We start from the raw sequence: 24,619 nt of genomic DNA on the forward strand, positions 1-24,619 counted from the left end.
TGTTTAAAATAAAATACTACCTTCTATGTATAAATCATGTATCCTTTTTGAGCTCATCTTGGTATATATTATAAAATTATGATCCAAATGTAATTTTTGCTAGACTGTTCTCCAGTTTTCCCAACAGTTTTTATTAAACAGTGAGTTCATGCCCCAGTAGCTATAATCTTTGGGTTTATCAACACTAGGCTATTGTGCTCATTTGATTCAGTGTATAGTGTACCTAATGTATTCCATTGATCAATCTCTCATGTCTTAACTAGTACCAAATATGTTGATGACAATTGCTTTGTAGTGTAGTTTAACATCTGATATTATCAGGCCCCCTTCCCTCCCACATTTTTCTCATTAATTCTCTTGATATCCTTAATCTTTTGTTCTTCCAGATCAATTTTGTTATTTTTCTAACCCTATAATGTAATTCTTTGGTAGTTTGGTAGATATGGTAGTAAATAAATAGATTATTTGGGGTAGTATTGCCATTGTTATCATTTTGGCTCAGCTTACCCATAAGGAATTAATTTTTCTCCAATTATTTAGGTTTTTGCATAAAGAATATTTTGTTATTACGTCCAGATAGTTCCTGTGTGTGTCTTGGCAGGTAAATTTTCAAATGTTTTATACTTTCTGTATTAATTTTAGATTGAATTTTTTCTTATCTCTTCCTGTTGTATTTTGTTGGTAATATCTATATCTATATATCTATCTATCATCTATCTGATTTATGTGTGTTTATTTTATTCCCTGAAGTTAATTGGTTCAATTAGCTTTTAGTTGATTCTTTAGGGTTTTCTAAGCAAAACATCATATCATCTGCCAAAAAAGGAAAAAAAAAGAAAAAGAAAAGATATTTTTGCTTCCTCATTACCTATATTAAGCAGAAATGTATCAAGGCACATCAGCACAGAGAAGGATCATCAAAATTTAAGGGGGGAAGAGTTGGAGAAAATGCTGTAATGAGTATGGGGCCAGTCCTAGGAGGGGAAATGTAAAGTAGGAGAACTCTGCCTTAGTTGTCCCAATCTGTATATTGCCTCAGTCCCAGGATAGTGTTTCCTTTTCTCCCCTCAGGAAATAGCCCTTCTTTTCCCTTTCAAACCTTGTGCCTGGGAGAATACCTAATTCTTTCATACTCAAGTGAAAATGTTAGGAAATGTTAAAGCAAAAGGAAAAAAAATCCAACATTGGAATTTCAGACAGAAAGCACTTAGAGGAATTATTTTCCCGGGGACAGTCGGATCTTTCTGATATCCCTGAAAATGTAATAAGCCATCAACTACTCAGCAGCTTCAAGGAAAGCAGCTTTTAGGTGATCAATTGAGGAAATTTATAATAATAACAATGTCAACAAAATAATAATAATACAGCATGCATATTGCATTTAAAATCAGTATGTTACCAACCACTTTATTAAGCTGCTTACTGTATACAAGGCACTGTGCTAAGCAATGGAGATACAAGAAAAAAAAAAGAGGCAAGAACAGTCACTTTACTTTTGAGCTTCACATTCCAATGGGGGAGGCAACCTGCAAACAACTTTAAGATTTGCAGTGTATTACTTGCATTGTCTCGTTTCATATGAACAAAAGATTAAAAAAAAAAAAAAGAAAAAACAACCAGGGCTAAGAGGGTGCAGAACAGAGAAGAGTTTGGGGAGGGGGAATTTTCTGAGAGCTCCTAGGGACCTGATATGTACTAAGAAAGCCACTCATCCAACGAATGGGAAAAGAAATTGCAGTGGGAGGTATGCAGCGGGATCTCATGTCCAGGATGCTATTTGATCCTAGGAACAAGGGAATGAGTCCAAAACAACATGAACTCAACTATCGTTGCTGAAAGAGAGCAGCTCTTTCTATTTTATTTTGCCCATGCGAGCTTGATTAGCAGAAAGGAATGTGCTAGCTGAGGAAATGAGAGCAGGGGACTGGAAGCGACCTGGACACGACTCCCTCCCCCTACAGCTGCCGCGGTACTGGGAGGAGTCCCGGAGGAGGGCAAGAGGGGAGGAGCCTCCTGAGCATCTGCAGCCGCCTCTGAGGACGATGGGAAAATCCTTCCTTCCTCGGACATGGCGCCCACCTGCCCGGCGGCAGCAGCCGGCGCCGGCACCCGCATCTGTGGGTCCCGGCAGAAGAACAGTACCAGCTCCAGTCGAGGGGGAGTAGGAGGAGGTGGTGGAGGAGGAGGCGGTGGAGGTGGGGGTAGGACGCGGGACACCCTTTGCTAAGATTAGGGAGTCCGGTGAGCAGCGTGGGGGTGCTCAGAAGGGAACCTGAGGGCCCTGGGCCATCGGGCTACAGCAGGCATGGTGTCCCAGGTGTTGCAATTACTCCGGCAGGGAGTGTGGGCTGCGCTCACCGGAGGTTGGTACCACGATCCGGAGCAGAGCAAGTTCACCAACAGCTGTCACCTCTACCTGTGGCTGTTCCTGCTGCTGCTGCCCCTGACGCTGCACCTGGTAAGTGAGGAGGACTTTGAGAAGGAGAGTGGAAGGAGAAAGGGAAGAGGAGGGACAGGTTCAGCAGTGGAATTTACTGAGAAATAGAAGTCTAGAAAACAAGGGAAGAGAAAACTAGACTGTGGAAGCAAACATTGCAGGAGAGAGAGAGGAGAGAGAGAGAGAGCGAGAGAGAGCAGAAAGGACTGCTGGGGCCTTGAGACTCATTAACATTTGATGCAGGATGTAAGGATGAGTCACCAAGCTTCATGTTGCTTTTTTGCCTGGATTTGATTGGTTTGTAGATAATGTGAACCCTATTTGATGGATGGGAAATTTTTGGTTTCCTCAATATTTAGTATGAGAATACAGTAAATATAAATATATAATAACCCAAATGATAAATAAAATTTCAAAACAGAACATGTATCTGTTGTTGATCTGGTTTTTTTAGAAGAAAAATTACCAATTCTTAATTACCTAGTTCGTAATTTTTCTAACCATTTTTTCTAGGCCAGTGAAAACAGAAACCTATGAGAAAGTATGTTATTAGATATAATTAGAAATACTCTATGTTTAAGCAATTGGATGACCTACTTAGGAAAATGAAATGTAAATACTAGTAGTATTCATAGATAAAAAAAGAGTAGAAATCAATCTTTTTCCAAAATGAAACCTTATTTCATAATTAAAGTTTCACATATCGGAACAGCTAGGTGGTACAGTGGATAAAGCACCCACCCTGGATTCAGGAGGACCTGAGTTCAAGTCCAGCCTTGGACACTTGACACTTACTAGCTGTGTGACCCTGGGCAGGTCACTTAACCCTCATTGCCCTGAAAAAAACAAAAGTTTCATATGTCTAAATTTATACACTCTGGAACCCAAATTTTGGTCAATGCCACTCTTTCAATATTCATTCTGGTGAACATGAGATTGGCATATATCACTTTCTTCACTCAACACTGTATCTTCTATTTTCTTGTCAGTGTATCTGCCTGTACATCATGGGAATAGAAAATATTTGGAATTTCTTCAGCCATATGATCTACCTAATTCCACTTTGGGTGAATGTGTAATTTCATTGGATATCTGTGGATAGCAAATTGTCTTTCTCTGGTAGTTTCCCTTCCAACTTTTTTGATCATTGCTTTTGCTAAGTTTATTTTAGAAAATATAAAACCTGATATTATTTGCTGATTTTAATCTTACTTTGGGGTCTTTGGTTAATGAAAATAATATCTGTGGGCATTTTACCATTAAAAAACATCTTATATTCAGGAGAAAATTGGTATCTTTTCTTGTTGTGTTTTGATCTTTTTGGTTCCATGGGTGACCTTAAGAATACAAAATGGTGCTGTAGCTCAGTACTCTTGCCCTTTAAATCTGATTGAGAACGTATGGTGTTAAGCAACAATGACAACTAATTCCTTTTTCAGTTCCACTGCCGTGATCTTGACTGTAATAGATAGGATCATAGATTTATGTTGTTCAGGGACCTCAGAAATGATTTAGTCCAGCACCCTCATTTTGTGGATTAGAATATCTTGGCCATGGTGACTTATCTAAGAGGAGAAGAGCTGGGAATTGAACTCAAAATGCTTCACACCTTGCTATCCTCTAATACATGGTGATTCATTGACAGAAGGCCCCATTTAGCTTCAAATTATCTAGGATCTATTCTGAATGGGCTATTTCAAATTTAGTTTTGGGGGTCTAGTTTAAAAGGAAATATACCAAATCATAATTGCTTAACTTCATAAATCCATTTTATAATCCACTTGGTCAAATTAAGAAATGAATCATATTCTAAGGGTCAAAACTGAAAAGGCAAATGATTTCTGTACAATTAACTTAGTACTGTGCTCTGTATAATCAAAGCAATTATTGTCATTTATGTCAAATATGTCATTCATATTTGTTAGATATACTTTAAAATACTAGGAATGTGCATTAAATCAATTTGATTATTGTTGGTAGAAATTCATCTTGCATTTTTATCAATATCAGCTTACTTTGGGAAAATAAAGAGATAATAACAATAATTACATTTCTACTGAGCTTTAAGGTTTAAACACTATGCACAATGCTCCTATGAGGTGGATATGACAAGTATTATTACATACAATTCACGTATTAGGAAAATGAAGCTCATCAAGATAAAGTAATTTGCTCAAGGTCATATTGCTAGTAAGGCACAAAATCGGGACTCCAACATAGGCCTTGTGACACCAAAACTAGTGCTCCTCCCAGTATATCAGGGTTCATTTGTTTTAGGGATACTTAAGGTTTTCTTCCATACATGTATGAATTGACAACTATAACAAACTATTAGTCCATGTTTTCTGTTATTAAGGATACAAGTCAGAAAGTAGGCTGATATACTGATTACTGTTTACATAGTATGAATACCAACATACATTATGAAGAGGACTGTATAGTTATTATTATTATTATTATTAATTTTTGTGGGGCAATTGGGGTTAAGTGACTTGCCCAGGGTCACACAGCTAGTAAGTGTTAAGTGTCTGAGGTCGGATTTGAACTCAGGTACTCCTGAATCCAGGGCCGGTGCTCTATCCACTGCGCCACCTACCTGCTCCTGCATAGTTATTATTAAGAACTGAAGAGTGGAAAGAAGAGGGAAACCTTCCAGATTGGAGGTCACAGAGCCCATTTCCTGAATCTGCTGCCCCGTGTGGGTATAGTTATGCATTTGACAACATTGAATCCATGGCCAACTGTCTTTTCTTTACTTCTTATAAAGTAAAGCCTTCTTTTATTTTTGGCAGATGTTCTTGACAGAGCCTAATAATATTTGAAGCACTAGGGTTTTTTTAATCTTACAGTCTTTAGTTGATAAGAATTTCTCCCTCCCTAATTATGATGCATTTTACAGATTAAGAAACTGATATTCCATGAGGCTGATCCCAGTAACTGGCTAGTAAGCATCTGAAGTGGGATTCAGACTTGGGTTTCCTCACACCAAGTTGAGGGGTCTTTCATATTATACCATACTATATATATCTCTAATTACTATTCATCTGGTTTGTGGCTTTTCTTCTGGGTTTTGTAGCCACCCAGTAACATCCCATATTTTGGGATTGCCTGCTTTTTCTGGTGTTTTGCCCTCTTTCTGTTTGATTCTTCTTCTTCCCCAAAATCTACTTCATCCAGTAAATAGAGTCATAGGATTTGTTTCTAAGGCTCTTATGGTGAAAAACTTATTTCCAATACCTCTTTAATTTCATCCTCTTTCCTATAGCTCCTACTTATAGCTTTTGTTGATATATTATGCTGTACACACACGCACGTGCACACACACACACACACACACACACACACACACACACACACGAGATCCCAGAAATTAGCTAGTAAGCTAGCTGTAGAGTATATAGTATAGTATAGTATAGTATAGTATAGTATAGTATAGTATAGTACTATATAGTATGTAGTAGCTAGCTCTGTGTTCATCCTTTTTATTTCCTTAGAATTTTAGAATGCCAGGCCTGACCTCAATCTTTATCTCCTCTCCACATTTATTAAGCATCTACAATGTGCCAAGCACTGTGCTAAATAATGGGCATACAGATTAGGAAAAGAAAGACAGGAGCTTACAATCAATTGGAGAAAGACAACACAGAAAAAGAAGTTAAAAACTGTGTGTGTGGTGGGGTCTACCAGCAGGACTACCTGCCATGGAGACATGATGTTCTGTGCAACTGAGACCAAGCAGAGCTGCTGATGGAAAATTGAGGGTCCTGGTGCTTTCACTTAATTGTTTCCATCCTTACTCTCAGAGCTGCCATAATGTGATAAGACCTTAAAGCAACTCTGGTAATACTTTTTAACTGATATTTCTTGGACCACGAGGAGAACTTGATTAGAAGTACAAACCCAACCCTTCTAGTCGAGCTAAATGCCATTCCCTGAAACTTCCCTGATAATTGTGCTGCTTCAAAAGTCTGTTTGGCCTGCCTGTACAGTCAGCACTGTTGGGTGCTTACCCTTTTCTAACATCAGCAGATTCATGTCTAGCTTATCCTTGAGGTGTGCTAGGCTGAGTTAGTCTTATTTAGTCTTATTGATCTTATTTCATTTTTGCATCTTTTTTCCTTGATACATGGTTATTTCCTTTCTACAAATATATTCTATTTTATATTCATACATACTCATTCTGGCTTATGGAGTGTGTGCATGATATTTTGACAGAGTTTTATGGAGAAAGAACTACCACTTGTCTGTGCTATTATTTCCTTTTATATGCAATCCCCAATTGGTACTATATAATTTTGATAATACAGGTTTAACTTAATTACTCTTTTGATTTTTCCTGTTAGAATTTTCCCAAGTTTATCCTTGTACTTGTATTGGAGGCTGACTACATTTCAGGAAATTTTCTTCTTAGACACAACAATAGAAGTAATTAAAAGATTAATCATTGAATTTAAGAAATTTAAAATACATTTACTAATCAACGAGTGTGTCTAATTCCCTGTGCTCTTTCTTTTCCTTGCTATTCTCTATTCCCTATGTTCTTATATGAATTTGATGTCTCTCATTCTTTAGTATTATGTTTATGATGTTGATTTCATATAACACCTATAGTTTAGTATCATTTACTAATTTTATTAACTCAGATGGATAATGAGATGCCGTGGCCTCTGAGTTCAAGTCAAATCAATGATATTAGTTTTGTGACCTTGGCCAAGTCACTTAACTTCTTAGGGTACTGGACAACTCTCTAAAAGTATCAGGAACTGTAGGGTTGCCCACCTACGTCTTCTTTTTTTTTTTTCCGGGGCAATGGGAGTTAAGTAACTTGCCCAGGGTCACACAGCTAGTAAGTATCAAGTGTCTGAGGCCGGATTTGAACTCAGGTACTCCTGAATCCAGGGCCGGCGCTTTACCCCCTGCGCCATCTAGCTGCCCCCTCCACCTATATCTTCTAAGGGAGGTCTCATTGCAGATGAATGATGAGTTAGACCCAGAATGAAATAGGAAAAGTCAGTGGTTGAATCCCATTTGAGAGTCTGTGTGACATTTGGTATGATCCCAAGTTTTTCTTTACCACCAAAGTCCATCTTTTTCTTAAATTAAATTTTACTTTTTTGCAATCAGCAAAAATCTGACTTCTTTCCCTTTCACCTTTTACCACTAAATAAGAAAGAAAAAAAAACAGTGTTATATGCATGTATAGTTAAACAAAACAAATTTCTATATTGTCCATGTCCAAAAATAGATGTTATTCCATACTCAGAATTCATTACTTTTCTACCAGGAGTTGGGCAGCATGTGTCTTCATGAATGCTCTGGAATGTATTTGGTCATTGTGCTAATCAGAGTTCCTAAATCTTTCAAAGTTGTTTATTTCTTTATAATATTGCTGTTATCCTATGAATGCTTCTCTTGTCTCTGTTCACTTCACTCTGTATCAGTCATCCATGTTTCCCTGAAACCATCCTCTTCGTCATTTCTTACAGCACAATGATATTCTATCATATTTTGGTTTTTTGTTCTTGGTGGTGTTCCAGTCATGTCCAACTCTTTGTGACCCCATTTGGGGTTTTCTTGGCAAAGATAATGGAGTAGTTTGCTATTTCCTTCGTCAGGTCGTTTTGCATATGGGGAACTAGTCAAACAGTGTTGTTACCAAGTTTACCTAAAAGTGGTGGGTTTTTTTTAAAGTTCTATGACTCATTATGTGTTATAGTTTAGCATGAAATAAATTTTAACCATCTAGACTTGAAAAGTTGGGAGAAATCACAAAATTAGCAAGTATATAGTGCTTTTAAAGTTTTCAAAATACTTTCTGTATGTTAGCTTACTGGATTTAATCCTCAAGAAACACTATGAGATAGACACTAGTATTATCTCAATTTTACATGTGAGGAAATTGAGGCTTAAAGATGTTAATTGACTTGCCTAGGGTCACACAATTCAAAAGTGTGTAAGTATTCAAACACTGCTCTTCCTGACTCCAAGGCCACCATTCTAACCATTATACCACCTAGTTACCTTGAGTACCTATCTAGGAGGTGGAAGTGCTATTGACAATTTGATGTATGACTATAAAGTAAAGAGACTGATTTAGAGATGGAAAAGTTCTCAGCAGTCATCTAGCCCATGCCATACCTCAAAGAAATCCATATATGCATAGCAGGAAGTGAGCATCTTATATCTGTTTAAAGACCTCCAATGAGTGAGAACCTCCAGAGGTGGATCATTCCACTTTTGGACAGCCTTCATTTGGTAGGAAGATGTTTGTTTGGTTGTTTTTCCTGACATCAAGTTTAAGTTTTCTTCTTTCCAACTTCTAGTTCTTGTTCCCAGTTCTACTCTCTGGGACCACAGGGAAAAGTCTAGTCCCTCTTTCATCTGGCAACACTTCAAATAAACTTGAAAACATATAACTTGTCTTATGTGTACCTATTTCTTCCCATGTTGTCTTCCCCATAAGAACATAAGCTCCGTGAGGATAGGGTTTGTTTTTGTCCTTTTGTGTGCTCCCAGCCCTTCTCATAGTGCCTGGCATATAAGAGCCCAATAAATGTGTTGATTATGTCCTTTTCCAAGTTAAGTATCCTTATTTCTCTTCTTTCTTTCTGTGGGGCAATGAGGGTTAAGTGACTTGCCCAGGGTCACACAGCTAGTAAGTGTCAAGTGTCTGAGGTCCGATTTGAACTCAGGTCCTCCTGAATCCAGGGCTGGTGCTTTATCCACTGTGCCATCTAGCTGCCCCCCCCCCTTATTTCTTTTAACCTGTTCTTCTACATCAAGGACTTTCACCATATTTTTTGCCTCTCCAATTTATCAGTTTCCTTCTTAAACTGTGGTGTCTAAAATTAAAGACGTCATTCTTGATTTGGTCTGATAAGGGCAGAGTACAGAGGGCCTATCCCTTCTTTATTCCTTGATCTGTTCTTGGGAAATTATCCCTCATATAATGAAGTCCAAAATTTCATTGGATTTCTTTTCCCCTTAAGCATAGATTTAATTTGCGGATTCTGTAGAAAGAGGTTAAGTTTGGTGGGAAAAGGCCAGGGTCCAATCTACTTTTTTTTTTTAAAGCATGATTGAAAGAAATGGAGGCAGTTTTCATGAAGTGTTTAAATGTGAACTAAGCGTCATCCTTCTTTTCTTGACTTCTCCCCAACTGTGTTCCATAAATGTTTTCCATTCATACAGCTTCAGTCTCTCCTTTTTTTCCTCCTTAGCTTCCAATTATACCTCAGTCTTCCTAATCTTAAAAAAGAAAAGTTTTCCTCAGTCCTGACATTCCCTTTAAGCTAGTGTCTGATCTCCTTACCTTTCCGTGAAAAATTTGAGAAAATGGGGTCACTATTCAATTCTCTTATCACCATCTTTCCTTAACCTCTCATGATCAAGCTTCTGTCTTCACCACTTACTTTTAAACTTTGGTGGTGGTGATAATGATGATAATAAATGCCACAGTACAGAGAATGAACCGGAAGAACTGAGTTCAAATCCAACCTCAGACACTAAATTAGCTGCAACTCACCTTGGATAAATCACTTAACTTCTTTTAGATTCAGCTTCCTGATTCCAATAAGTATAATCATAGCATCTATATTATATGATCATTGTGATGACTGAAGGAGAAATATATACAAGTAAAGTGCTCTGTAAACCTAATAGCATGATATAAATGTTATTTACATAGTGCTTTGATGTTTGCAAAGCATTTTATATCTACATCTACATCTATGCCTATAACTATCTCAATCTCTATCTCTATCTCTGTCTATCTATGTATCTATCTATCTAGTTTAATTTGATGCTTAGGGGAACCCTCAGTAGGTTATTAGTCCCCCCATTTCCAATTTTAATAACAACCTCTTTATCATCAAAACCAATGGGCTTTTTTTCCCTGTTCTCACTTCTTGACTTCTTCGCAGCATTTTTTTTTTTTTTTGGTGAGGCAATTGGGGTTAAGTGACTTGCCCAGGGTCACACAGCTAGTAAGTGTGTGTTAAGTGTCTGAGGCCAGATTTGAACTCAGGTCCTCCTGAATCCAGGGCTGGTGCTCTATCCACTGTGCCACCTAGCTGCCCCTTCTTCACAGCATTTTGATAACAGATTACCTCCCTCAATATACTATTTTTGACCTTCAAGTAATTTTCTTCTGGTAACTGCCTAGTCTCCTTTGTTGGTTCCTCATCCTCTTTCCAGGGCAGCTAGGTGGCAGATCACCCAGCCTAGAGTCAGGAAGACCTGGGTTCAAATCTGACCTCAGACATTTACTAGCTGTGTGACCCTGGACAAGTCACTTAACCTTGTTTGCCTCAGTTTCCTTATCTGCAAGATGAACTGGAGAAGGAAATGACAAACCATTCCAGTATCTTTGCCGAGAAAACTCCAAATGGGGTCATGAAACATCAGGCACAACTGAAATACATACATACAGCAACAACTTCCTCTTTCCACTCCTTAAACATCTATAAGTTTTTTTCCCTTGACCTTCTTATCTCCCTGTATTTGTATTAATTATATTGCATACTCCTACAGCTTTTATCATTATCTTGCCACAGACTAATTCTGAATTTTTTTTCAGCCCCAGTCTCTATTTAGAATTCCAACTCCACTATTCTATCTGTTTACTCAGTATCTTTTTTGGATGGCCTACTGGCATCTCAAACTAAACAGGCCCAAAATTTTACCTGTAATTCCCCTCTTCCCCTCCTCAAACTACTATTCTAATGTCCTTGTCTCTTTTGTGGGCACCACTATCTTCCTAATCATTCAAAATCATAGTGGTAAATTTGTCTTTGACTCCTGCACCTTACTGTACACATCTAATCAATCGTCATGTCTTTCTGCTTCTATTATTTCTACAATATCTTTTTCATCTTCTTTTAGTTAGCACTGTAATCATCCTTAGTCATTCTATCTAAATTTCTCATCTAGAAAAAAATTTAATTACATTTTTTTTTTCGTGAGGCAATTGGAGTTAAGTGACTTGCCCAGGGTCACACAGCTAGTAAGTATTAAGTGTCTGAAGCCGGATTTGAACTCAGGTACTCCTGACTCCAGGCCCAGCGCTCTATCCATTGCACCACCTAGCTGCCCCCTACATTTTGTTTTAATTTCAGATCTGCATTTTATTCCTCCTACCTATCCTCCACCCTACCAACTGAGAAATCAAGAAAAAAAAATCTGTAACAAACATGTAGAGTTAAGTAAAACAAATTCCTAATTTGGTCACATGCAAAAAATATGTCTTAATTGGGAGTTTGAATCTGTAGCCTCTCCTAACTGTATGCCTTAAAGAGATCAAGGAGAGAGGAAAGGGTCCAATGTTTACAAAGATATTTATTGCATCTCCTTTTGTATTCACGAAAAACTAGAAACTTAAGAAGGTGCTCAAGAATTGGGGAATGGCTAAAGTATATTGGTGATCATGGTTTCAGTCTCTGTAATCTACCTCTAATTTATTTTTTATCCATATTTGATATTCTAATATCCATACGATGATCCCTATTTGATATTACAATCCACATACTCGACATTATAACCAAATTGAGCTACTTTTTGTCTTCTGTTCTCATCATTTCCTCTATCCTAACTCCATGCTTTTGCTCGTTATGTCCTTTATGGTTGGAGTCTACTCCCTCTGCCATCTTTATGTCTTGAAGGGCTTCCCTTCATTCAAAGTCCATTTCATGTATCACCTCAATGAACTATTCCCTGACTTTTCCAATTTTCATGTCCTCCTGGAGTGAAAATGATGTCTCCCCCTCAAATTCCCCATACTATTGTTTCAGCCCCTCTTCTTGGCATATATCTCATTCTTTCTTGTATTTAATATGTTTGTATGCATGTCTTTTCTCTATTTGTTAAAACCTTTTTGACAACAAGATCTGTCATAATTAACTTTGTATTCCTATGCTAGCATAATACATTGCACATTTAAAGTTGTGTGTGTGTGTGTGTGTGTGTAATTGAGTTGAAATTAAAAATACCAATAGGGAAAAGATATTATTTCAAAGGAGAATGACCCCCACATGCAAAGACTTCGAAAACATTATCACACAACACAATTACATAGTTAGCACTTTGCAGAAGACACCTAAACCCATGTATTCACTTTTCTCCTAAGACACACATTTCATTGGCTGATCTAAAACACTTTTACTTTCCAAGAATGTACATTTTTGAGGTAAGAAGAAAGGAGACATTATTTCTATAGGGAAAAGAAGATCTAACTCAGAGTCAGTAGAAATCTGGGTTCAAATCTATCTTTGAAAATTACTAGCTGTGTGACCACAGGCAAGTTATTTAACTTCCATGAGCCTCCATTTCTTCTAGAAGTTGAAGGTAATCTTGCCCGTAGTCCTTGCTTCATTGAGTTGTTTGGAAAATAAAATGGGTGTATGTATGTAAAATGCCATATCAGTGTCATATAGTAGTGTTTTTATAAGACAGCTAAGAAAAACATTAGTGAAATGTTTTCTGACTATATCACAATCTTCATTTCTCTAATCTCTCATGGTTCATATATCTAAGTAATAATGGAACTCTGGGAGATAGTTACTTGCTAAGAGCTCTCCATACATGTTTCCCCTCTTAGAAGTGTCTCTTCAAGGAGAGGCAAGAGGCCTAAAGATGTATCCAGCTTTTAGATTGAGGTTTCTGGAGATGACTATATCTTAAAGTAGATTTCCATAAGGTAATTCCTGATTATGAACATACCATTGCCTTTATTTGTTTGGACATTGGCAGGAGCCTCCAAATGTGCAAGTAAATGTTGTATGTCTACATGTTTATTAGAAAATGTCTCATGAGGAGAGATTTAAAAAAAAAAAAGACAAAGTGGGACAGCTAAGTGGTGCAGTGAATAAAGCACCGGCCCTGGATTCAGGAGGACCTGAGTTCAAATCCGGTCTCAGACACTTGACACTTACTAGCAGTATGACCTTGGGCAAGTCACTTAACCCTCATTGCCCCGTGCAAAACAAACAAACAAAAAGACAAAGTGGTGAAATGGGGAATAAGGATTATGTAAAACCTACTATGTACCAAGTACCATGGTAAGTGATTTTTACAAATATTATCTCATGTGATCTTCCCAACAATCCTATGAGATAGGTGCTATTATCATTCCCATTTTTTAATTGGGAAAACTGAGGCAGACAGGGTTTATGGGACTTGCCCAGGGTCATAAATTCAGTAACTGTCTGAGGTTGTATTTGAACTCTTGGCTTCCTGACTGAAGACCCAGCACTCTATCCACTGTGTCAACAGCTGCCTCTATGTTTGGGCTTCCTTTGAAGTCAATAATAAAGATTTTCCAGAATATCTCCTGTTATAGGAGTACCAACTCATTTATCTTGTATGGTATATGTGAAAACTGAGGCACAGAGAAATCTACATCCTACAAGATGAATCCACTTTGGACCTATCACTGATAATTAAAACATGTGACTGACAGTCAAGCTCAACAGATTAGATCCTAATGTTGGAACTTCACAACTTCATTTGGGAAGAGAGATTAAAAATATGAGTTATAGACACATTATTGATTCTAGTCAGAATTTGTGGAGAACTATCAAATTTGTTAGAGCAAGAGAGTGATTCATTTAGGAGGCAATTTACTTAGATCAGTCTTGTTTGCAAGAATTGGATTGGAGAGAGGAGATACTAGATGATGGGAGCCCAGTTAAGAGAGCACAGCAGTATTTCTGAAAAAGGGACAATGAGCAATTAAACTAGAGTGGTAGTAGTGGAAGCTGAAAAGAAGATATGAGAAACATTTTGAAGGAAGAATTAATAGAACCTGGGGATTTGATTGGATTGGTGATTAGAGCATGAAGAAGAAAAAGTTGTAAAGATGACTAAAGTTATAAGTGAAAATGACTGGGCTAATATTGGTACCACCAATAAAGATTGGACAGTGAGGAGAAGAAAGTCCAATAGGTCTGGAATCTAGGGAGGGAGTGTAGGCAGGAGAAATCAAGAACTCTGGCAGGGTCTGGACAATGAGTACGATGCTCCTACCAAAACAAAAATCTTGACATTAAACCAACACTGCTTCTATCCCAGAAGGTTTCTTGCCTTGTTTTTTGGTTTTGTTTTTTTAGATCAGCATCCAGTCCTCAAACATGATTGACTTGGATCCATCGGGGAGAGGTAAATAGGGATATATGGCTGTAGTCTGGGGAGTGAGTGATGAGGTGGGGAAAAGAAAGGCAACCCCAAATGGTGATCAATCCTGATTCTCACAGAGCATTTATTCCTGTCATTGAGTGATTCCAGATGACTGAACTGTGTATTAGATCTTTTAGAGGACTCAATCACAATTCATTAGATTCAACTTCAAACTATCAATCTGCTGTCATCTAAAGTGCACACTCCCTTCTACTTTTTCACATCATACAGGGAAGATAGCTAAGAATGCTTTACATAAAATGTAGAACACCCCTTCCCCCCAACTCAGACATTTTTATGATTTCAGTGAGCCTTAGAGAATCATCTTTTGTGGGATTCCTAACACTATAGAGACAGATTCAGCAGGTTCTGTACACATACCAAGGTTAAGTCTGTTTATTTAGCATCTTGTTCTTAATCTAATCAGTTCATTTTAGAAAGTACTTTGATCAGTGTGATGTTTTTAGAGTAATACATTTTAAGGTACATTGCTTTAAAATAGCTAAATATTTTGATATTAAATGCATTAAATCTAATGTTAATTGGTGGGAAGTTTTGGAATTTCATAATTTCTCATATTCCCCACATTCACTTGTGGTTTGGAAGCACTTAAGAAGAATAGAAACATTATGAGAGCTCTGCTGAGGTGAACTCATGCCTTAGTGTGTTAATAGTTTTGCTTTCTCAGAAGCCTAGTTAAGCTTTGTCCAGAGAAATTAATATCTGAGTTCTCTATTTAATATACTTTACAAAATGTAATGTGCATATATAATAATTTAGATTTATATCATTAAATGCTATTTCCTATTTATATAATTATGTATTTACATATTATTTATATCATACTTCCAATGCAGTACAGATCAGGTATAAGTTTCATTTAATTATAATACTCATTATTAACATGACTCTTATTCCTAACTTTTCTTTCTTTCTTTTTTTTTTTTTTGGTGAGGCAATTGGGGTTAAGTGACTTGCCCAGGGTCACACAGCTAGTAAGTGTTAAGTGTCTGAGGCCGGATTTGAACTCAGGTCCTCCTGAATCCAGGGCCGGTGCTCTATCCACTGAGCCACCTAGCTGCCCCCAGACATTTACTTTCAAACCCATATAACTGTAGTTTAGCAGATACGAATCTAAGTGCATAAAAGTATATACAGTGTGACTCCAAGTAGCAACACTACACTTGCCTTTAAATGAATTTATTGATTGACTGGAGTCATTCTTTCTGTGTGAACATTTGAAAATATAGATTATTTTTAAAAGTTTGCTATCCATTAGCATAATGACTTTTAACCTAAAAGATGACACGCGGCCAGTACTCATACCAGCTACAAAAAATCCCAGCCATCATTGGATCGTACATCATTGTCCTCTGCTTTGTGCCCAGAAGGGAACCTTATCATGGATGCTAGAGAAATCGATAATATTTGGATGCTACAAGAGTTTATTTCACTTGACTCTAGTAGGGTGGAGGTCTTTTCTACCTGACACATTTCCATGTGATACATATCCCAAGGATCCTGTCAGATTCACGAGTATAACTTTTATATGTATCATTATCTTTCAATGCATGCCCCCTTAGAATTACATATCTCCTTCCCTATTAAATATCCTGTCTTTATTCACTTTTAGCCATGTTTTGTTGGAGAGTTTAGGTGCTGAGGTGATTCATGCATGTTTTATACTAGTATTGAAAAATAAAAGTCTTCTGTATTATTATAACGTCTTACTCAGTGGTTTGATTCATGTTTCCTTTTCCTTCATGTATTATAGTTTCTGTTGTTGTTGTTGTTGTTGTTTTGCAGGGCAATGTGTATTATAGTTTCTAATGGTTTTGCCTGGCATCTTCATTCCAGTAGAAGGTATATGTCACTATTGTGATATCTAATACTGGGGGCATCTTAACCAGATACTGTCTAACAAGAAGCAACTAGGCAGCAATAAGGAAGGACTGGGCTAAGGACACCTTTCTGTGCCTTTTCTGGTCAAGTTCTTTGTGCAAATGTGCCATTTGTACTTCTCAAGTTATAACACTCTAATAACAGCCACTAATAACAGGAGTCAGCTAGGTGGCTCAGTGGACAGAGTGATGGTCCTGGTGTCAGGAAGACCTGAATTCAAATCCAGCCTCAGATAGTGAACTGTGTGACCCTGGAGGAGTCATTTAACCACTCTCTGCCTCAGTTTCCTTAACTGTAAAATGGAGATAAATTACCTCACAGGGTTATTAAAGTTAGGATCAAATGAAACAATATTTATGAAGTGTGTATCACCATGCTTGGCAAACAATAGACATTTACTAAATGCTTATTCCTCTTCCTCTACTTTCTAAATGGAATGAAAAAATGAAAGAGAATTAAGACAATGTCTACAGAAAGTTTGCCTGGCCTATCAAAATTTCAGTGCCTCTATGACTACTAGGCAATGCCCACCTCTACTACTCAGCTATTCCAGGATATGATCTCCTGCTCCACATGTTACTACTACACTGAGGGTACAGGCCAGGCTGTTATTTGCTTTAGTCAATTTAGTGGAAGTAACTTCCACAAAAGTCATAAAGAAAAGACTGAAGGAAATAACTTTATTGGAGGTTCCTTCCATTAATGAAAGAAAAGCATGTACAGGCATGCTCTTTAATAGCATGTCACTGGTTTGTAAACTAGGAACACTGCTCAGGGTAGAACAATTACTGCAGTGCCTCATTGTGATATGGAGATGTTCCTGAGCTCTTGAAAACTATGCCACCATCGCTTCACCTCTGGTGAGTGCTACAAGGCAGGAAAGGTTTAAGTTTAGGCCCAGAAGATGGACTGTGGGACTAGCTTAGTTTAGAAAGTCTCATTTCTAGACTGGTTAATGGGTGGTGAATTTTTTATCCACAGCAATTCCAAAAGAACATTTCCTAAGTCCTGCAGTCTATAGCAGTGGAGTAAAGCACCTATACCAGCAAAATGATATGTACTACCCCCTGTCTGCCCTGCTCCCTTCCCTCACCAAATGTGCATGTATAGAAACAAGGCCACGCTGAGCTTCCATAGGCTTTAACTAGAATATCTAGTAAGCATGTTCCAGAAGGCATGGTTCATGCTCAATGAGCATTCCAGTCAAGCACATAGAAACTGGGTAGGACAAGTGCAGAGATGGGAAGAAGCAAGAGTCCTATATCCAACTCTCTGAAATTCTAAAGTGAACAAATACAGTTCAGAGTTACTTACACAAATAAAGAAACACAAAACAAAGATGCTTTCTGGACCCTAGAAGAAGTCAGAGCAGATCTTTGACATGGCACAAGATTCTCATGCTCTTTGAGGGATTTCAAACTATCGCCAAACACCATTTTCTGTGTCACTCTGTGTGTGTGGTCTTTCAAAAACACAAAAAAGGGACATCTCTACATGTAGAACTTTTAAACTGTTTTTTGAGTATTTTAAAATTATAGGATCCTATATTGAGGACCTGAAGTCCAGAATAGTAAGCAAAGACAGGAAAATATGACCTTCTAGATTTCCTCCTCAGATGTCTGAATTTACATAGTCTTCATTAGTTAATTAGAGGTCAGATATCTGTAACACAAAGAAGAACTAGGGACAAAAAAAAATTTCCACATAGCCAGGACAATTCCCTCATATTAATAATGGGGCTCATAGAGGAGGTCAAGTGACTTGCTCAGGGCCATACAGTTAATAAGTTGTTGAGTTGGGATTTGAACCTAGTTTTCTAATGCCTAATCCAGTATTCTTTTCCCTGTACCACAAAATCATTAACTAAAATTCCAAATGTAGATACTAACCTAGTTATAATTTTTATATTGATGATTCATTTGCCTGGGCATCATAAGAGGAGTGAAACTTCATAAGTTAATTTTCTGGATAATTTGGCACTTATTTTATTTGAACTGTTGTTGGAGAAAATGTTTCTAAAATGCATCACATATTTCTCTTCTAGTTTGAAGGTTGTTAAGCTTAGTTTACCATTTTCTTGATGATTATGGCTCATTATTCCTAAACTCATTTCTTATATTGCATTACAATATGATGATGGGGCTTTGGGAGTTTATGGGAGTTCCCTTAAAAGTGGTTTGTTTGGGGTTTTTTTGCTTTCTTGTTCATCATCAGACTGTCAGCTGATAATTTTTGCTCTTACCGGTCTTCTAATACAATGTCACATCTTAAATTACTGATTCTAATCTTCTGTGGACTGAGGAACCAGATAAGTATACTTATTAAAATGGAACTATATCTAAAGTTAGAACAAATAGGTTCTGAGTGAGGGCCCTGAGTGCCTTTTCTTTGAGTAAAGGAATCGTTGAGATTTTACCAGCACTTTGCAAATCTGTCCTGGCTATGTGGAAATTTTTTTTTGTCCCTAGTTCTTCTTTGTGTTACAGATATCTGACCTCTAATTAACTAATGAAGACTATGTACATTCAGACATCTGAGGAGGAAATCTAGAAGGTCATATTTTCCTGTCTTTGCTTACTATTCTGGAAACTACTAAAGTGGCTTTGTAATTTCATCAATGATCGGAATTCTTTACAATAATAAAGATGCCTACCCATCTTATGCTATTCTTGTCTATGTCAGGGCATAAATTTGCCACAGGGCATCAACCCAATGTGCTGGAAACCTTCGCTGTTCTTTTTTTCATCCAGCATTATGAAAATATCATTGTAACATTCTGACAGTTCACATTATCCCTTGCGATGTGACAAGCCCATCTTTTCTTCCTATCATATAATTCTTTGATACCATCATTTATTCCTATTCTTTGAAATTATTCAGTGGTTATATGTTGTCACCTACTCACATTCACATTGTGCTTTTCCATTGTCCTCTTTCTGGTACTTATTTTTAGTTTTGAGGAGGTAGCAATATCCTATGTCCCACTACCTTTTAGCAACATTGATAAAATGTTAATAATAAAAAGATGGAGACTTGGGGGCAGAAAATAACTGCATTTTCCTGAAAGCAATCTTGCCCACTCTCTTTTTCTTTTCCAATTCTGGGTCCAATCTATTTAGCTTCATCATTACCGGTTCACCATACCAGTAGTACATGAGGGAAGCAGCCAGGTAGGGTAGAAGAAATCCTACCACTGTTATTAGAAGACCTGGGTCAAAATCCTGTATTTGACATTATTATCTATGTGACCCTGGGGAATTCAACCACTTTGGGACTCACTTTCCCCATCAGAAAAAGAAAAGGGATGGATTTTCATTATCTCTTGGGTCCATTTTAGCTTTCTATCTATGAAATATGACTTGTTGGGCTTTATAGCAACACAAAGAAGGACCTGTAAAAACAAAAAGACCCACGAAAATTCTGATATGCCCCAGTAACTACATTTTGGGAAAGAATATCTGAAGCAAACACTGTGAGCACTACTACTGATTTGTACCTCCCAGCTTCTCCAACCTCTTCCTTACCATTAACTTCTTTAACTCTGATCAAATTTTCTGTGCATAACATATTTTATGACTGTGAAAAAGTCTTCATTTAGCACTAAACGACCTGTGCTTCAGAAGTCCTTCCTATTATCTAGTATTTCAACAAAATATATCCCTGCTTCTCTCTAAAGCTGTTCTACCCAAAGTCATTTTCTTGGAATCAATTAAAGACATCAGGTGGATATATCTGTAAGGCATTTGTCTTGTATATGTCTAAACCTGCTCTCAAATGTTTAAGGAAATAGGAAAAGGATTTGATTCAAACTACACAAAATCATAGGAAATCTTCTCTTAATGCAACATAATGGATGGAACTCTTTTTATTATCAATTATTTCCATTAGGATTTTCCTAAGGGTTATGGTACCCTCTTTGGTCTCTAAAATGGCTAAGTGGTGGTATCAAAACTAATATACTTTGAGAACAGGGATAAGAATGAAGTTGTTATGGTCCCTCCTTCATCTCCTTTAGTTACTCTGTAAATGATGTTTTTCCCACTATTCAGCATCCCCTGATGTCATTTGGATGAACGTTCCCCCACAAAGTGAAACTTCCCAATGTAACAATAGAAAAATAGAAAGATTTTGTTGTAGAATAAAGTTGACAGCATTCAGATATGTTTTATGTGTAACTAAATAAATTGGGTAGCCTAATTCTTTTTTGGGGGGAGGGATAGCCTATTCTTAAGAATTTTGCAAGCTACAATTGAATTAATGCTTCATTGCAGATTGTCTCTTGTGTTCCTCTTTCCTTCCCTTCTCCCTCCCCTTTCTCTCTCTCTCTCTCTCTCTCTCTCTCTCTCTCTCTCTCTCTCTCTCTATATATATATATATATATATATATATATATATAAAATAGATTTATGTATTTTTACAAATATGTATATGACAGAGAGGCAAACATGTAAAACTGGAGGAGGGATGAGTGATAGTGAAAAGTCAATAGTAATTTTATTGAGTTATAATGGCCTCTAGATCTCTGCTTGAACCCTGCTCTAAGTATTTCAGATGATATAAGTAGTAAAAATGTTTCTGCCACGTATTTTCTTATGGAAATGGAAGCTCATTCATTTGTACATTTTTAACCTCCTAAAAGTAAGAACAAGTAGGATGTGATGAAGGATCTTTTTTTTCACCTGTTATTTTATATTGGTCAAAGTTTTTTCCTTTCTATTTCCTCTTGTTGGGTTGGTTGAAGTGAATTATTTCTTGGGAAGCCCAATGAGAATATGTCTGTTTATTTAGTATATATAAGATATAGATTGAGCCATACTGTACATGGGTTATCTATTTACTTCAAATATAGAACAAAGATGAATGTCCAAGGACAGGAGATATGTATCACAATCAAAATTCTCACCCCAGTCCGTGTAACCTATCAAGTACTTGTTTACGGAATTCCAAATTAAATGTTATAAGAAAAAAGGGTGAGCTGTTCAGAAGACCATGAAGAAAGCCATGTGATTTTATTATGTAAAGGAGCTGTCTGTCATTTAATGAGTTAACAAGATTGATTTGTGCTCCATGAAAAGCTGTGGTGTTTCTGTCTCCAAATCAAATGTTTATCCATCAATCTAGTTAGTATTATTCCCGCATCAAGGGATAATGAATGGGCAACTAGGTGGCACAGTGGATAAAGCACCAGCCCTGCATTCAGGAGGACCTGAGTTCAAATCCGGTCTCAGACTCTTGACACTTACTAGTTGTGTGACCCTGGACAAGTCACTTAACCCTCACTGCCCCCCGCCAAAAAAAGGTATAATGAGTGATGTCCTGCTAACCTCAGAGCCAAAAGTCCTCAGTTCTATTTCTGACCCTTCCATAAGCAATGTAATCAATTTAGACAATTCAGTTAAATTCTTGGAGTTCCAATTTCTTCATATGAAAAAAGGAGTTGTATTATATGATCCCTAAGGTTCCTTCCATTGCTATCTTTAACTGTCTAATAAACCTTGCTGAATTTTCTTATCTTCATAAATAGCTGGCTGATTTATTTTTAGAAAGCTGCTGGAATCTTCTTCTGTACTCTTTCTATTCCTGACTGCCAGAAAAAAATCATCAAATTTGAAATTCTATTAAATTCTAGCTATGTTATTAGACTTAGAAATACCTCTAGACTGGGTTTCATAGGGTGATATAACCATCACCAAATGGCCAGTCTACTGAATGACATTTCCATAAATTCCTTGCCTGTTGTTAGAACTCTTTTTTCTAGCATATTTGATGCTATTCTAGAGCAAAGATAAAACAAAACAATTGAATAGAGTTTTAGATATCAATGTCACATGAGTAGGAATTGAAGTAGGAAAGAATTTTATCTGGCTGTAAGGAAATAATGTTGTTGGGGACACATTAACCTTGGATTCATCCTGATTTCTTGTTTTCTTCCTCAGGCTTTCCCTCCAAATGCAATCACCATCTTCATTTATTGCAGTTCTGTGACCATATTCTTCACAGTAATAAAGTTGATCAGTTATCGCCTGCACCTTATGTTTGATGAAGGAGAAGTGATTCAGCAAAAGAGCTCCTTAAATACTGAAAAACAAAGTAAAGACAAAGAGGCCAATAGAGACAATGTAATTCATCACAAGAGTCCAAGGTAACTATAGCAACTTATAGAATTATTCAATGATGGAATATACTTCTTATTTTTATGGTTTCTTTTTTCCTTATCTATTGATACAGTTTGTAAATCTATACTCAGTGAGCAGACATGTCTATTTACACATATCTCATGTTAATTATGTACATATGTATATATGACATGTATTCACAAATGGATATGTCGAATTATACACATATGTGCATATATGCATAGACATATATACACATGCACATAGTTACACACGTGTGTATTTATGTATATACATGTGTGTATTTACATATATACACATATGCACACACACATACCACCCTTGTTTTTTCCCCCAGCAAAATCATATACATAGGAAGTATCTTTTCAGCAAACTGATCTGGTTACTTATGACAAGGCTTAGAATTTGACCTAAAAAATTGTTTGTGACAGACTATTTTATTTTGAGATCATCACTTTTCTAATTTAGTGCTTAGAATTAACCTTGGAATTCTAAAGAGTAAGAACAAAGTACCTGTTTGTGTTTATATATGATGACAAAATAGACTGGGAGAAACTGGTTTTGTTACAGCACCATGAAAATTTAATCATGGAATCTTTAGCAATATCTTTGCTTTATTTTTTTCTCTTCTTGTTTTTGTATCAGCAATAATAGACAGACCAATAATGGAAAAGTGGAAGAGGGCAATCGAAATCTCTCTACACCTCCACTCCACTGTAGCTCAAGAGGGCACAGCATAAATTCCCATCATTCTTCTGGCCTATTGGTTAGTATTTTCTTTTCCAATATCATTGTTTTTACTTTGTTACAGAGTTCATTTCTATATTTTAACAAAAGTATGTGTTGGAGATTTATGCTATGTGTTCTTATATGTGTATCCTGATTTGTATTCATATGAAGACAAAAGCATCTGCCTCTGAAATAAAAGCAGACTCACGTAGCCATCAGTGTCAGTCTCAAAGTCAGGAAGACTTGAGCTCAAATGCCACCTTTGACACAAACTAGACAGTAAGCAGTGTGTAGATTTGTATCTTGTTTTTATGAACTTCAGCTCACATTTAACCTTTTAGAGCCCCTGTTTTCATAAATGTAAAATGGGGATAATATTACCAGTAATAACAACTTCCAGGCCAACGGTGAGACTCAAATGTGAGAATATCTGTAAAACACTGCAAATTTCACAGAAGTATATTTGGTTGGAATGTGTGATTAGTGGCATAGTAGTAGCCCTTGGAGTCAGAATGACCTGTCTTACAGTCCTATCGCTCACATATACTGGCTATGTAACCCTGGGCAAGTCACTAAAAACCTCTCAATGCTCCAAGTGACATTGTGACTACAAGTTGCAGAGCAAATGTCAATCTGCATTGGTGGAAAGAATTTCCTCATTCAGGGGTTCCCTTCATCAATGAAATCATGGACCCAGACCAAAAAATGTACAGAAGTAAATTATTATTATTGTTATCTAAAAAGATTGATTTTTTTCTGCCATGTAAAGAGAGGAAATGAGTCTGCAAGGAGTTTTTCACATACTAAATTACTAGTCATGGACTTTTAGGCCTTCTACACTATTAATGTACAGTGTCCACAAATTCTCAAGCTATTAAAGTTTAAAACTATACTAAGATTTTGGGGATACTCCTTTTATTTTCTTCTACATTCTTTCAGTGCTTGCAAATTTGACAAGGAAAAGTTACCTATGATCCTTCACATTCTCCTCTCTCTCACCTTGGAATCATTAATTATGCAAATCCTTCTACTTAGAATGCCTCCTGTACTTCTTTTCATAAAGCCATATTCCTTCTTTCCTTCAAAATCCTACACTTTACATTCTTTCAAAAATAACTCCTGGTTCTCATTCCTATAAATCACTTCACTATATTTCTGTTCCATCCTTTTTCCTTCTCACTTCTTAAAATAATTTGTGCATGCCTCTATATTGGTACAGCTATAATTAATTGTGTGAATATGA

The 24,619-nt window shown here is 36.9% G+C and overlaps 1 protein-coding gene across 1 annotated transcript in view; it reads left to right on the plus strand.

Moving 5' to 3' along the window:
- Positions 1–2,043: 2,043 nt before the first annotated feature.
- The window catches only part of PCNX2 (pecanex 2), a 373,081-nt gene continuing 350,505 nt past the window's right edge, over positions 2,044–24,619 (plus strand). The window contains exons 1-3 of the mRNA XM_044004215.1: positions 2,044–2,458; positions 22,447–22,652; positions 23,293–23,413. Coding sequence (XP_043860150.1) covers positions 2,306–2,458; positions 22,447–22,652; positions 23,293–23,413 — 480 coding nt within the window. The 5' untranslated portion in view covers positions 2,044–2,305. The remainder of the gene's footprint in view (positions 2,459–22,446; positions 22,653–23,292; positions 23,414–24,619) is intronic.

The sequence above is a fragment of the Dromiciops gliroides genome, chromosome 4, assembly GCF_019393635.1.
Source record: "Dromiciops gliroides isolate mDroGli1 chromosome 4, mDroGli1.pri, whole genome shotgun sequence".
Taxonomy (NCBI): Eukaryota; Metazoa; Chordata; class Mammalia; order Microbiotheria; family Microbiotheriidae; genus Dromiciops; species Dromiciops gliroides.